We start from the raw sequence: 14909 nt of genomic DNA, 5'->3' as shown, positions 1-14909 counted from the left end.
TGGGCGAACCGGTAGTTAAATTGCTGGCTGGACCCACCCCTCCTCGTCCCTTCCAGGAGTCCCCACGTGCCCCATTTTGGCTCCCAGGTAAGTGCAGGGAGGCCTCCTAGGCCCAAAATGGGGCACAGGGGGGTAGCGCCCCCCCCCCCCCCGCAGCCAGTTTTTGCTCCCAGGGGGTTGCAGAAGGCCGAGTGCTGCCTGTCACACCCCTGGCCACGCCCACCATGGCCATGCCCACCCAGCTGGGCATTAGGGCAGAGAACAGGTTGTTAAATTATTTGAATCCCACCACTGCCCACATCCTAAAATGATTGACGTGGACTTCCTTCCTGGAATTAAGTTCTGAGATGGGTACCTTAAAATAACCTCAGATTTATAATTTAAGACCTAAATTGGTTAAAACTCAATTTTTTATTTTGGTTGAAAGCTGCAAATTTCCAATCAGCGAACTACTGCAAATGTGATGGCTTCAGGGAGGAAATGGCTGTTTTCAGAGACTTCTAATTATTTTAATGGGTTGAGAACCACAGAACTGTCAAAACAGCTCGCAAGCTGTGCATTTCTATCCATTGCTGTTTATTGACGCAGTTTCCATGTAACGATAAACTATGGTTTATCAGAGGATGACCTTGTGGGAGGGGTTGGCCTGAAGGACTGAGCCCTTTTCTTCTGCTCTGCTGGGAAAATAAATCAACATCTATTTTCGATTCAGGAGTGGTTCGGTGTCCTAGAGGTGGAGCTCACGCCTCACAATCAGGAGGCTGTGGGTTTGATCCTAGGTAGAGACAGCTATTTCTCTCTCTCTCTCTCTGGGCACACTGAGAATACATCTGCTGAACAAAACTCCTCATTGGTGACAGGAAGGGCATCCAGCTATTAAAGCACTCTGCTAGCTCCATTTAGTTGCCCAGACTTCACCCCGCAAGGGATTAGGGGGTTGTTAAATGAAGATGATTTAGTTTTGATTCTGCGGCTTTCTGACCTTACTGTCCCCAGCATCGTATCTCTTGCTATCTGTAAACTGATTTGTAGGACTTTTTTAAAAAAAATATATCATTTTGATTTAAGCATGCATAGATAGGCACGTAGAATTTAGCCATGCTTTGCTTCCTTGGAACTGTAATCTCCAAATCACTATTAGTACTAAATCACGAATCTGTGAAAAAGGAGTTGAATTCTGGCTTATTACCGTAATCAATCACTGAGCCCCTGCAGAGGGTGCCCCTTATCGCTTAGGCCTGAAAGCAGATTAGCCCACTATTAATAATAATTTCTTTCTTAGAACTACTACTTATATATATATCTATATATATCTTTCTCCTTAATTTTCTCCTTTCCCCTCACCCTCACCTTTTAGAAGGTAAGATCTCTTCCTCAACCCACAACTGCTGCCTTTTCTACTAAAACCAGAAAAGCATGACTCCGGGGGTGTTTGCTGTGTGTTGTGTGGTTTCCTGTGTGGCGAGTGTTACCCTTCAGGTAGTCCTCGACTTACAACCGTTCTGTTAGTGACTGAAGTTACACCAGCACTGAAAAAAGTGACTTACAATCGTTTTTCCACACTTATGACCGTTGGAGCGTCCCCATGGCCACGTGATCAATATTCAGGCACTTGGCAGCTGGCTCATATTTATGACGGTTGCAGTGTCCCACGGTCATGGGATCGCCGTTTGTGACCTTCCCAGTTGGTTTCCGGCAAGCGATGTCAACGGGAGGGTGGGGGTGGGGGGGAAAGCAGGATTCACTTAACAGCTGCTTAATGACTGTGGCAAAAATGATTGCAAAATGGGCCACAATTCACTTAACAACTGTCTTCCTTAGCAACAGAAATGTTAGGCTCAATTCTGGTCATAGGTCAAGGACTACCTGTACTCACCTTGAAAGGCGGAGTATTTCAAGCGATTGGAAAGTCTTGCTGTGTGACGGGGCTGTTTCCGAGGAGTGACAGCCGGCCTTGAAATTTGCAAGATAAGGAGACGTGAGTTGGGTTTGGGGTAGCTTTCTTGACCAGGGAAGTTGGAAAATCCAGCTTTTCTAATTCCTTCCCTTGTGAACTTAACAAGCATCTTGTTCTCTAGGACGAAGTTTCACTCCGCTTTTCCTTTCTTTCTGGGATAGAGTAGATTTGAGAGATATGTTTCCGACAGGCTCGGGCAGCTGTTCTTCGTAATTTCAGCTTTTGTGAGAAGGGAGAAATGACCTTTTTGTAGACTTACGGCACTGTTACAAGCAGGTGCGTGCAAAATTAGTTGCATTTGGGAATATGGTGAAGTGGCCTGTGAAGTACAAAGTACATAAATTGAATTACATGTCCTCCTGTCTCACCACACCTCCAAATGCAATGTTTCATATGCATGCATTTGTAATAGCACCATAAGTTTACAAAAAGAGCATTTCTTTACACACACACACACACACACACACACACACACACACACACACACACACACACACACACACACTTTTATTGGTCAATGACCAAAATAGAATAGAATAGAATTTTATTGGCCAGGTGTTGACACACAAGGAATTTGTCTTGGCTATAAAATATAAAAATAAAGTTTGTATATGTATATGTACATGTATATTACAGTAGGAGATGACCAGGCTGAGCCCAAAGGAAGGGTCAAACACCTCATTAGTCTCGAGTGTCTTTGTGCCCACAAGACATCTAAGTCCAGCCTACCTTGAATTCCCTTGGGTCTTATCTACTACTTATTTGCTTTGACTGTTAGTAGTTCAGATTCTTGTAGAGAACATTGGCATATAATAAACTTATATTCATTTGAACTGCCTGGACTCCTGATTCCCTGCCCTTGACCTGTTATATGCATATGTTTGGATTTACTTGGAGTTGAACTGCACAGAAGGCAGACTCTTATAGGGTTTTCAGGAATGAGTGTGCAGCTATAACTCGTGAGGACATGGACAGGGTCCTCCGAACTGTGAGCTCAGCCAGCGGTTTGATAAGGTTTGACTTCTGGTTCATCGAAGCTGTCAGGAAGGTGACCTGTGATAGGGTCCATGCAATGGGATCTTCTTCTTTGAGGAAAGGGTTGTTTTCTCCCGGCTCTGCTTTCATTGTGTGGAAGTAATAACTATCTGGACTCAGAAAATGAGAAAGATGAATGTGAGGCTAAGGGACACTTAGAAGAGGTACACAACTGAACATCTAATCAGCTACAATTCTTCAGATTTCAAAGGCCCCAACTCTTAACAAGCAGAGTTTTTCAAAGGGTTATATTTGGCAAGGTGAGGATTATAGGGCCCATAACCTTGGCTTGCTTTGTCCAGGGATGTTCAGCTTGTCCCTTTTTCACAACTGTCACTCCTTCCTGGTTACTCATTTGATATGCAGGCCAGAGAGTCTTTCCTCATCACTATCCCACTGAACCCAAATGATGAAGATGATGATGTAAGAAGGGTTGGAAAACCGCTGAATGGAACTGCTGAAGTTATCTACATCTCACCTCCTTGAAGAAGAGAGGAAAAAGAGCCCTTGGCTCCCTTCTTTGGGGGAGGGGAGAGCTTTGTCGGGAATCTTCTAAACCAGGGGTCTCCAACCTTGGCCCCTTTAAGATTTGTGGACTTCAGCTCCCAGCAAAGCTGGCTGAGGAATTCTGGGAGTTGAAGTCCACAAGTTTTAAAGTGGCCAAGGTCGGAGACCCCTGTTCTTAACTGAAAATGCTTCCCAACATCCTTCGACCATTTTTCCTTTTGGTTCCTGATCCATTTTTTATCCATTGTAGGTGTTATTTGTGTCAAGTCTGATTTGTGCTAACCACTCAAATGTCCCCGTTATGTGAGATGGGCAGGCATGGGACTCTGAGCCATCAATCTTTCCTGTGTCCGGTTGTCAAATCAAGTGGTTCAGGAACTCCCTTTTAAAATGCAGAGGGTAAAACATGTCAGTGGACTATTTTTTACACCTCATTTAAGTCTTTTCACTCTCCAAATGGCATCTTCTGGCGTGATGCAAAAATTTGAAGAATCAACCTGGGTATCCGCTTTGGGGTTTGAGTGTTAGTTGGTGGTGTGGTGATTGGCAAAAGGGCATTTTGTATTGGACCTTAACTTTTGACTTTCTAATGGGCTCTTCTGAAAATTTCCATGACAATCCCAAAGGGGACTGCAGGGGATGCAGTGGCTCAGTGGCTAAGACGCTGAGCTTGTTGATCGAAAGGTCGGCAGTTCAGCAGTTTGAATCCCTAGTTCTGTGTAATGAGGTGAACTCCCATTACTTGTCCCAGCTTCTGCCAACCTAGCAGTTTGAAAGCATGTAAAAAATGCAAGTAGAAAAATAGGGACCACCTTTGGTGGGAAGGTAACAGCCTTCCGTGCGCCTTTGGTGTTGAGTCATGCCAACCACATGACCATGGAGATGTCTTCGGACAGCGCTGGCTCTTCGGCTTTGAAACAGATGAGCACCGCCCCCTAGAGTCAGAAACGACTAGCACATATGTGTGAGGGAAACCTTTACCTTTAACTACCCAAAGGGGGGTGGTATTTGTAGGAAACTTCATATTGCTGATGTAGCCAGCCATAATTTTATCTGAGAAATAAGAACTAAGAAATAAGGGGCTTTTAGAAAGTTTATAATCCAGTGCTACATCTAATTAATCCATGGGGCATGGGGCCATCTTTTTTCCTCATGTTTAATGCATTAGACACCAATAAATAAGAATAATCTCAAACTTCCTCCCCCCCCCCCCAAATGGAGGGAATAGGCAGAGAAGTGTGCATGGGGGTGTTCTCTGTGGCTATTATTCTATTTTGGGAGGGCAAAGATTTAACATTTGTTCTGAATGCCATTTCTTTTTCTCTCGAGTGTTCTGTGCTTGGAAAACAATGAGTTACAATAAGGCCTTATGGAGTGCATGTTCTACCTCGTGCATTTTGAGTAACAGAAATGTGTCTGATATTTAATACATGCGCCGCTGATTATTCCATGAGTTGCTTATCATGGGAGAGAATTGCCTGCAAACCAAAGAAGTGTTTTGTATTGTTAAATTGCATCCGCACCTGGATTTGCTAGTCATCTATGAGGATAACCTCCTTATTTTCTCCTATTTTCTGTAAAGGACACGGAAGCCATAAAGAGAGCTCTGGCTTTAATCGATTCCAAGATGAACCAGGCCAAGGGATGGCTCAGGGACCCCACGGCTCCAGCAGGTAATAAGGACAGGGATCAAAATGAGATGGGGCAATGTGAAAGGATATTATTCAAGAGGGAAAGGTAAAAAAAAAAAAATGCAATCAGGACTAAATTCAACCCCCGTTGCCGCGGTCCTTGTTAACCCGGGCAATGACTGATCCGGTATGGCAGGGGTGTCAAACTCGATTTCATTGAGGGCTGCGCAGGGTTGTGTTTGACCTTGGGGATGGGGGGGCATGGCCAGGGTGGGTGTGGTTAGCTCAACATTACTTGTGTCGGCACCTGTGGTGGTTTGAGCACTCTGCCGGTGAAAATGGGCTCCCAAGCTCTTTTTTTGGGTGCGACGGCCTCCTGCAACCCTCTGTCAGTGAAAATAGAGCTCGGGAAGGCCACCTGGAGGCTGTCACAGCCAAAAACAGGGCTCATGAGCCTTCATTGTTTCCAGCGTTGCCCCGCGGGCCAGATCTAAGCACCCCAGGGACCAGATCTAAGCGTCCCGGGGGCCGGATCCAGCTCACGGGCCTTGAGTTTGACACCCCTAGAGTATGGGATTCCTCAGCTGGGAGCATGGCTGCCTGGGGAATTCTGGGAGCTGAAGTCCACAAGTCTTAAAGTTGCCAAGCTTGTAGACCCCTGCGTTAGCGGGCAAGCTGCTCCAGAAGAGAGTTTGGAAATCTTTGCTTATTTTGCTAAGTTATCCAAATATTTTAGCTTGTAATCTTCCTTAATTAATATTCTGGAATGGTTTCTGTTCTTGGTTATTGCATATTTATTGCTATATTAGCATAACTCATTTGTAAAGACATAAGATCCATATTTAAATAATTATACTGTATATGAGTGGAGCTCTATAATTAATTAACTCAATTTGTCTCTCCATCTTGATTTGATTATGTTGGCCCCAGAGTGTTGATCAGATTTTGAATTGATGGAATAACTTCTGACACATGCTATGCTATGCTATTTAGATTAATGTAACCAAGTCGTTTTAACTATATATTAGGATGTCGCCAGTTAATATTAGTAAAAGAAATCTTGGCTCCAGATTTGCAGAATTATGTTTTTTTTTCCTTCCCAAGTCTAACACCGAAACCTTTTTTTAAAAGCCTCCGTTGCATTTGACAGGCAGCTAATGAGAACTTGGCCTGCAGGTTCCTAGTATTAGCCCCAACAACAGCTGACATGGTTGAGGTGTCAGCAGTTCATCTCCAGTGGTAGAACTGGTCAAGCCAAGGATACTTGAGACCTGTGATGGCGAACCTATGGCACGCGTGCCCGAAGTGGCGTGCAGAGCCATATTGCCTGGCACGCGTGGTGTCGTCCGTTCCTCTTCTGGGTTTCTGACGTGCATGCATGTGCAATGATCAGCTGGTCTTTTTGCATGCGGCAGTGCAGGAAACTGGAAGAGCTGGTCTTCCATTTTCCTGCGTGAGCATGCGTGCCAGCCAGCTGATTGTTGCATGCACATGCGCAACAGAAACCCAGAAGCAGAGGTGGTATTCAGCAGGTTCGCACAGTTTCGGGCGAACCGGTAGAGGCAATCACGGACCATTTGACTGGAGATGTGTTTTTTTACTCTGCTTCATCTGCTACTGAATTTGCTGCCTATTATTTTGGGCCAACCAGTTGGGAGACGCCTTCTCGTTTCAGAGAATGTGGATCTCACAACTTCAGATTCTGTTCATTTATCCACGTTATTGCCGGCTTTTTAAAGCAGAATCGCCCTGCTTCTATGCTTAGGTAAATTAGCTGTTCGAATTCTCAGCGGTCAGCCAATATTGAATTAGGCTGACGATGCATCAGATATATGGCCTCTATTCACCCATTCTTGCTTCCTAGGGGACGCTGGTGAACAAGCCATAAGACAGATCCTGGACGAAGCAGGAAATGTTGGGGAATTGTGCGCAGGTAAAGAACGCCGGGAGATTCTAGGCACCTGCAAAACATTGGGTCAGCTGACGGATCAACTAGCTGATCTTCGGGCCAGGTAACCTGCAACCAACTAATAACAAACCTTGCCCTTTCTTTCTTTCTTTCTTTCTTTCTTTCTTTCTTTCTTTCTTTCTTTCTTTCTTTCTTTCTTTCTTTCTTTCTTTCTTTCTTTCTTTTCCTTCCTTCCTTCCTTCCTTCCTTCCTTCCTTCCTTCCTTCCTTCCTTCCTTCCTTCCTTCCTTATTCATTCATTCATTCATTCATTCATTCATTCATTCATTCATTCATTTAAAAAAGCTAAAATCACCCACAGGAGAGAAGTTGTGTCTTATTTATTTTACCAGTGCACTGATAGTGGTGGATAAAACTTGTTCAAGGGGTTAGCTTTCCCGGCATTCGGCTTGTCAAATTTTCATGGAGAATTTCCATCATTTTAGAGTTGCTCTAAAGCAGAGAGGTCTTCCAACCTTGGCAACTTTACGAGTTGTGGACTTCAACTCCCAGAATTCCTCAGCCAGCGCATGCGCTGGCTGAGGAATTCTGGGAGTTGAAGTCCACAACTCGTAAAGTTGCCAAGGTTGGAGACCCCTGCTCTAAAACACCATTTTAATTTTATTTAAGGCATTCTTAGTGTATTTTTCCTTGTTCCTGATGTCAGCCTTGGGAACTAGTCCAGACAAGAAGTACACCCAGCACTGCCAGCTCTAAGTTTAGTGTAAAGTTACCTCAACAGAACCTGAAAGGACGTCTCCCCTCCCCTCACCTTTACAGTCCAAGAAACTGTGCTGCCTGTTATTTGATCGTTGCTTTGTCTCTGGCTCTTCCTCCTGCCTCCCAAGGTCATTTCCCCCTACAATTACACCTGCTGAGGTGATCTATATGTAGAAGTGCTGGCTGCCTTAGTAGATTGGGAAGTGCGGCTTTTCAAAATTGCATAGAGATACAAGCCAACTAAAAGTCCTTCAAAACATCCTAAGCCAGGGGTCAGCAACCTGTGGCTCCAGAGCCACATGTGGCTCTTCGGGCTCCCTGTCAGGTGATCCCACCATTGGCTGGCCCCGTCCCTCACCCTCCCCTCCCAGTCACTCCTCGCCTGGCCTGAGAAGGTAAGGGCGATGGAGGGCGATGGAGAAGCATCCAGGGCAGAGACAGAGGGATACAGAGAGAGGGGGAGAGAGAGAGAGACATAGTGAGATACAAAGAGAGGGGGAGAGAGGGAGGAAAGAGAGAGATATGTCAAAAGGATTTTGTGGTTCCGGGTTTTTTTAACAACTAGTTCTCTGCCCTAATGACCGGCTGGGTAGGCGTGGCTAGTGGGGTGTCATGTGACTGGTGGAAGTGAGTGACATCGAGTTGGCCACGCCCACCCAGGTTTTGTGGCCCCTGGTGTTTTCTGTGGGAAACGGGTCCAAATGGCTCTTTGAGTATTTAAGGTTGCAGACCCCTGTCCTAAGCAAACCAAAAGACCCAGCAACTCCAGAAGAAAAAACAGGAATCACCCTACAACATCCAATGTAAGAACTGCAACAACCAATATGTAGGGCAAACAGGCAGAAGACTGGCAGAAGGCATCCACCAACACCCAACTAGCAGTCAGAAGACATGACGAAAATCCTTTAATTTCACAATTTATAGACAGATTTAACCATAGTTTCAATTGGGAAAATGCGACCATCTTCTGGATGAGGGACCTTTCTTCTCAGAGCTACTTAGTGAAGAGTAATTATACACCAAGAAGAACCCGCACAACATTGCCCAAAATGCAATCCCATGACTGGGGGGGGTGGCAGATGTGGCCGAAATCAGATAGTAAGTAGTTTTAGGGGGGTACGCAGTGGTGGAATTCAAATAATTTAACAACCGGTTCTCTGCCTTAATGACCAGCTGGGTATGTGTGGCTCAGTGGTCATGGCCAACTCAACATCACTCACGTCTATGGGCGAAGCGCCTTAGCTGTTACAATGTAATAAGGGTTAACCAGAGAGGCAGTTTCTGTAAGCAGGGCAATAAAGTTAAGGCTAGAAATAACACCAGAATGTTTCCTTCCTGCCTTCCTTACAGGATTAGCCCTGTAAAGTGAAAAAAAAACAAAATATGATTTCTTCTAACAACTGGTTCTCCCGAATAGGTGCGAACTGGCTGAATCCCACCACTGGGGGTACGTCGCAACTCTTCACTAAGTAGCTCTGAGAAGAAAGGTCCCTAATCCAGAAGATGGCAGATAGCAGGGGAAATAATTCCATTATTTAGTTAGGGAAGGTTTGGCCTTATCTAAGCAGCCGTGGCCTATATCCAGTGGTGGGATTCAAATTTTTTTACCAGTGGTTCTGTGGGCGTGGCTTGGTGGGCATGGCCAGGTGTGTGTGACAGGCAGCACTCTGCCTCCTGCACCCCCCTGGGAGCAAAAATGGCCCCCATGCCCCATTTTGGCCTAGGAGGCCTCCCTGAAGCCTCCTGGGAGTAAAAACGGGCCATGGGGAGAGTGTTTGGGCATAGGAGGCCTCCCTGTACTTACCTGGGAGCCAAAATGGGGTGCATGGGGACTCCTGGAAGAGGCGGGGCAGGAAGGGGCGGGGCCAGCCAGCAATTTAACTACTGGTTTGCCCGAACTGGCCCGAACTAGATGAATCCCACCACTGCCTATATCCCATCGCTCTGGGCCCTACCTTGGCTCCGTCTGAATTCTATGTACCCAGGTCAACTGTTGCAAATGTATCTGGGGATTTATATGTCTTTTTCTCCCCTTGAACAGGGGTCAAGGTGCAACCCCTCTCGCCATGCAGAAAGCTCAGCAGATCGCTCAAGGGCTGGACTTACTAACTGCAAAAGTGGAAAACGCAGCTCGCAAGCTGGAGGCGATGACCAACTCTAAGCAGGCCATAGCCAAGAAGATTGATGCTGCTCAGGTACTCACGGTCTTGCTGTGAAGAGGGAAGGGTGGTATCAACTCGCAAAGCATCCCTGGCCTGCTCTTGAGTTGCCATAGCCCAGGGGGGATGGGAAACTGGCAAAATGGCACAGCAGCCAAAGGCAGATGCACATTCCTTGCTTATCTCTCTCAAGACTGTATCCCAGGGTTTCCTACAGCAGCCGAGGGGAGTGACCTCTACAACCCTCAAAATTGCTCTGTGTCGAATGTGATTGATGACACACCCTGGGGGGAGGTGGGAAATAGGGTCATAATTATGTAGGTTCAGAGCTGGCTTCATTTGGGAACGTGCCGACATGAAGCTCCTAATAAATAACTGGATTTCTTTTGAAGCTTTGCTCGAGACTCATGATTTAATTAGGGCATCAATGGTGGATACCCTTAAAATGATTTTTGATTTCTAATGGATAATGACTTTTTGTTGCTGTAATGATTTAAGAATAATTGAATTCAACAATTGCAGATCTTACGTATTCTTCCTGTTGGCTTCCTGCAAATTCCCTTTGTGCCTTTGTTTTAACCTTGAGATAGGCATTGGCTACTCCAAGAAAATGCAGGCTATATTATCTGCAGTTTAATCCGTTTTGACCCGAACAGCATTTCAGTGTTAGAATGTAAGAGATTCAAAGATCACAAGCCATTGACTCCTGTTTCTCTTGATGAAGAGCTGGCTGGCAGATCCTAACGGGGGCAGCGAAGGAGAAGAACACATCCGGGGCATTATGACGGAAGCCAGGAAAATTGCAGAACTCTGTGAAGACCCCAAAGAGAGAGATGACATTTTGCGGTCCTTGGGAGAGATCTCTGCTTTGACAGCTAAATTGTCCGACCTTCGAAAACAGTATGTATTGACCTCTTTTGTGGAGATCCCAAAAAATCCCTGTGTTTCAGTGGCCGGACTCCACGGTGTATGTTCCCATTGCTTCAAGCAGGCTTTCCTAAAACTCTTGACAAGATGTGTGGACTTCAACTCCCAGAATTCCCCAGCCCGCATTCTGAGAGTTGAAGTCTACCCCATCTTTAACGTTGCCAAGATTGGCAAAATCTACTTTAAAGTATTTGTGCTTTCATGTTGGATGTCAGACTTGGGATAGCATTGACTCTGTTGCTGCTGAGTAACATGTTATTTGTGGGATGAGAAGCTTTAAGGCAGGGGCGTCAAACTCTATTTCATTGAGGGCCGCATTAGGGTTGGGTTTGACCTCGGGGGCCGGAGTGGGTGTGGCCGGGGTGGGCATGGCCAACTCAACATTACTCATATCGGGGGTGCCTGTGGTGGCCTGAATGCAGAAAACGGGATCCCGAGCTCTATTTCTAGCTGCAGTAACCTCCTGCAATCCTCTGCCAGCAAAAATGGAGCTCCATTTTTACTGGCATAGGCACTGTGGACCAGTCCTTCACTGTTTCCAGGGCAACCCCATGGGCCAGATCTAAGCACTCCTCGGGCCGGATCCAGTCCCCGAGCCTTGAGTTTGACACCGCTGCTCTATGAGCATATGAACAGCGGGCATTTTTTTTTTTTTAATTTGATTTATATGCCGCCCTTCTCCGGAGACTCAGGGCGGCTTACAATGCGCTAAGCAATAGCCTTCATCCTTTTGTATATTTATACAAAGTCAGCTTATTGCCCCCACAAACTGGGTCCTCAATTTACCTACCTTAGAAAGGATGGAAGGCTGAGTCAACCTTGAGCCTGGCGAGATTCGAACCTGCAATAATTGCAGGCAGCTGGTCTTAATAACAGGTGCTTTAGACCACTGTACTACCAAGGCTCTTTTTAAGGTTCCTAGATATCTGTGACAATTCAGGACAACACAGCGGAGGAAGATGGCTTTCCTTCAACCTTCAAGCTATAATTCAAATCGTGGTGCCCGCTTTATGCCACCTCTTCCCTTAAGCGAGGCTGGCTCCTCCCCTATTGATCTTCCGGAAGTCCCTCAAAACTTGGTTGTGCCACCAGGCTTCCGGGGGGGGGGGGGGGAATCCAGAGGACTGGTGAGATATTGTTAATAAACAGTAAACATCTGCTCTTTGCCTCGAATTTGTGCTTATTTTTTTAGCCTTCTGTTTTTTAAGTTTTTAAATAATAATATTTAAATAGTAATATTAATACTTAAATCTAAGTAATAATATCTGAATAATATTTAAGAGGTGACTGCTAGATTGATGGCAGACTCCATCCCGGTGGTGAAATCCTCAGCCGGTCGCCACCAGTTTGCTGCTCGCGCATGCGTGGTGTGCACCAGATGTACGCTGCACACGTGCATGCACAGTGCATGCCAGCCGCACAATGTGCATGCATGCACAGTGCGCACCAGATGCACCCTTTTGAATTTCCTGCTTTTTTTTTTACTTTTTAAAGCATTTTTAACAACCGGTAGTAAAAAAATGCTTTAAAAGTAAAAAAAAAAAAATTCCGAAGATCAGCTGAGTGATGCGCAATCAATCGTTGGAACTTTTTTTTTACTTTTTAAAGCATTTTTTTACTACTGATTTGGGCGAACTGGTCCAAACTGGTAGCATTCCACCCCTGCTCCATCCCCCCCTCCCTTTGCTCTCTGCTCTCCACCCATCCATCATTTTGTTATCATATTGGTATATTCTTCCTTTCTTTTTCATTGTTTATTTTATCACTGTATTATTTTACTTCTGTTCTGGTTACATTCTTTTCATTTCTTCCTTTTTACTGTTGTAAGAGTAGAGTAGCTCCACCGTGAGCTAGGTGGCAAATAAATTTAAGTAATAAATCGATAAATCAATTGTTTTTTGCCTTGATGTATGCGAGATGGGCAGTTACATAAATTCAATGAATGAATGAATGAACGAATGAACAATCCAGAATTGTTTGGCAGACACTTTGAGAATTGGGATAAAACTGGGATGAGTTTGGAGTTTTAGTCAGGTTCCCACTTCTTAAGCAGGGGTGGGCTGCTGGGGGCTCACAGGGGTTTCGGAGAACCTCTAGCTAGGATTCTATGCAGTTCAGAGAACCCCCAAATCCCACTCCTGGCTGGCCCCTCCTACCCCTCCCCGCCCCTCCCAGGAGTCCCCATGCGGCCCGTTTTGGATGCAGGTAAATGCAGGGCGTGCACAGAGGCTTGGGGAGGGCGAAAATCAGGCCTACTAGAAGTTCAGAAAGGCTCAAGAGGGCCTCCAGAGCCTGGGGAGGCTGTTTTTGCCCTCCCGGAGGCTCAAGAAAAACCTCCGGAGCCCAGGAAGGGCAAAAATACCCACCCACCCCCGCCATGGTGCAGGGGGCTGACTAGGCCAGGCCCACCATGGCCACGCCCACCCAGCAACTGGGCAGAGAACCCCTTGGTAAAATTTTTGAAGCCCACCCCTGTCCTTAAGTTGCGTCTAAGCAAAGTCTCCAGTCAACAGCAGCGTAAATTCAACCTTTCTTGGTGACATTTCTTTATTTTTTCCTTCGCTTAGGATGCTTGCATCCACTTGTAAATGTAATCTTGTATCGCCACTTAACAAATCCATTGGGCATTGTTAAGTTTAATGAGCAGCAGTGCTTAAGCTCATGAGTAGCTGATTCACAGTTCTTGCCCTTAAACTTTGCCTTCTTAATGGGCCACTTTACAAGGCTTAATTTTAACAGCCGTTTCTTTTCCCAATAGTGGGAAAGGCGATTCTCCAGAAGCCCGGGCATTAGCCAAGCAAATAGCGACATCGCTTCAGAATTTGCAGTCCAAAACCAACAAGGCTGTTGCGAACAGCAGACCCGTCAAGCCGGCTGTTCATCTGGAAGGCAAGATTGAGCAAGCTCAAAGATGGATAGACAACCCTACCGTTGACGATCGGGGTGTAGGTAAGCTGTGTAAAAGTCACTTCCTAAGAAAGGATGAGCAGCAAGGTCTCTATGATATTGCAATCTGGTGGCCTTGGAAAAAGGGGGTGTATGATGGCTCAATGGTTAAAAACACTGAACTGACAGTCCGGGTTCGAGACCCGAGCAGTGCATGATGGGGTGAGCTCCCGTTACTTGCTCCAGCTCCCGCCCACCTACTGTGTTTCCCTGAAAATAAGACCTGGTCTTATTATATTTATTATTTTTGCTCCAAAAGATGAATTAGAGTTTTTTTGGGGGGGAACACAGTACCACAGATGACGAGGGACTGGCCCCCGCTGACCTGGTCCCTACCCCCTGGCACACGCACAAGAGGCAGCAAGCGCGGTGGTGGGGGGGCTGATGGTGTCTGGCAGCAGCTGTGGCCCGCCAGCCCCTTAGCGCTTTTGTGCAGCCCGCACAGCGCAGGTGAATCTGAGTCCTGCGACTGCCAGGCTGGCCCACCAAGCAGCAGGCAGAAGCAAAGGCATGGGGAGGAGGGCAGGCACGTGATGCATGGCCACCTGCCCTGTCGCAGCTGCAGGCAAGCAAAGACAGACAATGGGACAAAGTGGATGGGCGGCCATGTGGTGCAGCACATCTGGCATGCCGGATTGCATGTGGCCCCCTCACCTCTGCCTCCTTTGCTGGCCATGCACCCCCTCCCCTGAGGGCTGACGATCTTAACTGGGGCTTATTTTTGGGGTAGGGCTTAATATAAGCATTCTAAAATCATACTAGGGCTTATTTTCTGGTTGGGTCTTATTTTCGGGGAAACATGGTAGCAGTTCGAAAGCATGCAAATGCAAGTAAATAAATAGGTACCACTTTGGTGGTACCTAACAGCATTCCGTGCGTCTCAGTGTATAGCCATGCTGGCTACATGACCACGGAAGTGTCTTTGGAGAATGCTGGCTCTCTCGGCCCAAAAATGGAGATAAGCAGCGCCCCCTAGAGTCGGACACGACTGGACAGGGGAAACCTTTACCTTTTAACATTGGAAGGGTGAGCCTTTCCTCCAATGGCTACCATTGTAACTCTTGATTTTACTCAATCTAA

General features: G+C 46.3%; 1 protein-coding gene across 2 annotated transcripts in view; it reads left to right on the top strand.

The window, feature by feature from the left end:
• VCL (vinculin) overlaps positions 1 to 14909 on the top strand; it is a 106340-nt gene that overhangs the window by 54273 nt on the left and 37158 nt on the right. For both annotated transcript variants that reach the window (XM_034435401.3, XM_034435399.3), the window contains exons 7-11: positions 5082 to 5172; positions 6995 to 7142; positions 9839 to 9992; positions 10681 to 10856; positions 13642 to 13832. In XM_034435401.3, the coding sequence (XP_034291292.1) occupies positions 5082 to 5172; positions 6995 to 7142; positions 9839 to 9992; positions 10681 to 10856; positions 13642 to 13832 (760 nt within the window). The remainder of the gene's footprint in view (positions 1 to 5081; positions 5173 to 6994; positions 7143 to 9838; positions 9993 to 10680; positions 10857 to 13641; positions 13833 to 14909) is intronic.

This window comes from Pantherophis guttatus, chromosome 6, assembly GCF_059756535.1.
Source record: "Pantherophis guttatus breed Tessera chromosome 6, ASM5975653v1, whole genome shotgun sequence".
Classification (NCBI taxonomy): domain Eukaryota; kingdom Metazoa; phylum Chordata; class Lepidosauria; order Squamata; family Colubridae; genus Pantherophis; species Pantherophis guttatus.
The sequence above is the reverse complement of the archived record's forward strand: the minus strand, read 5'-3'. Positions and strand labels throughout refer to the sequence as shown.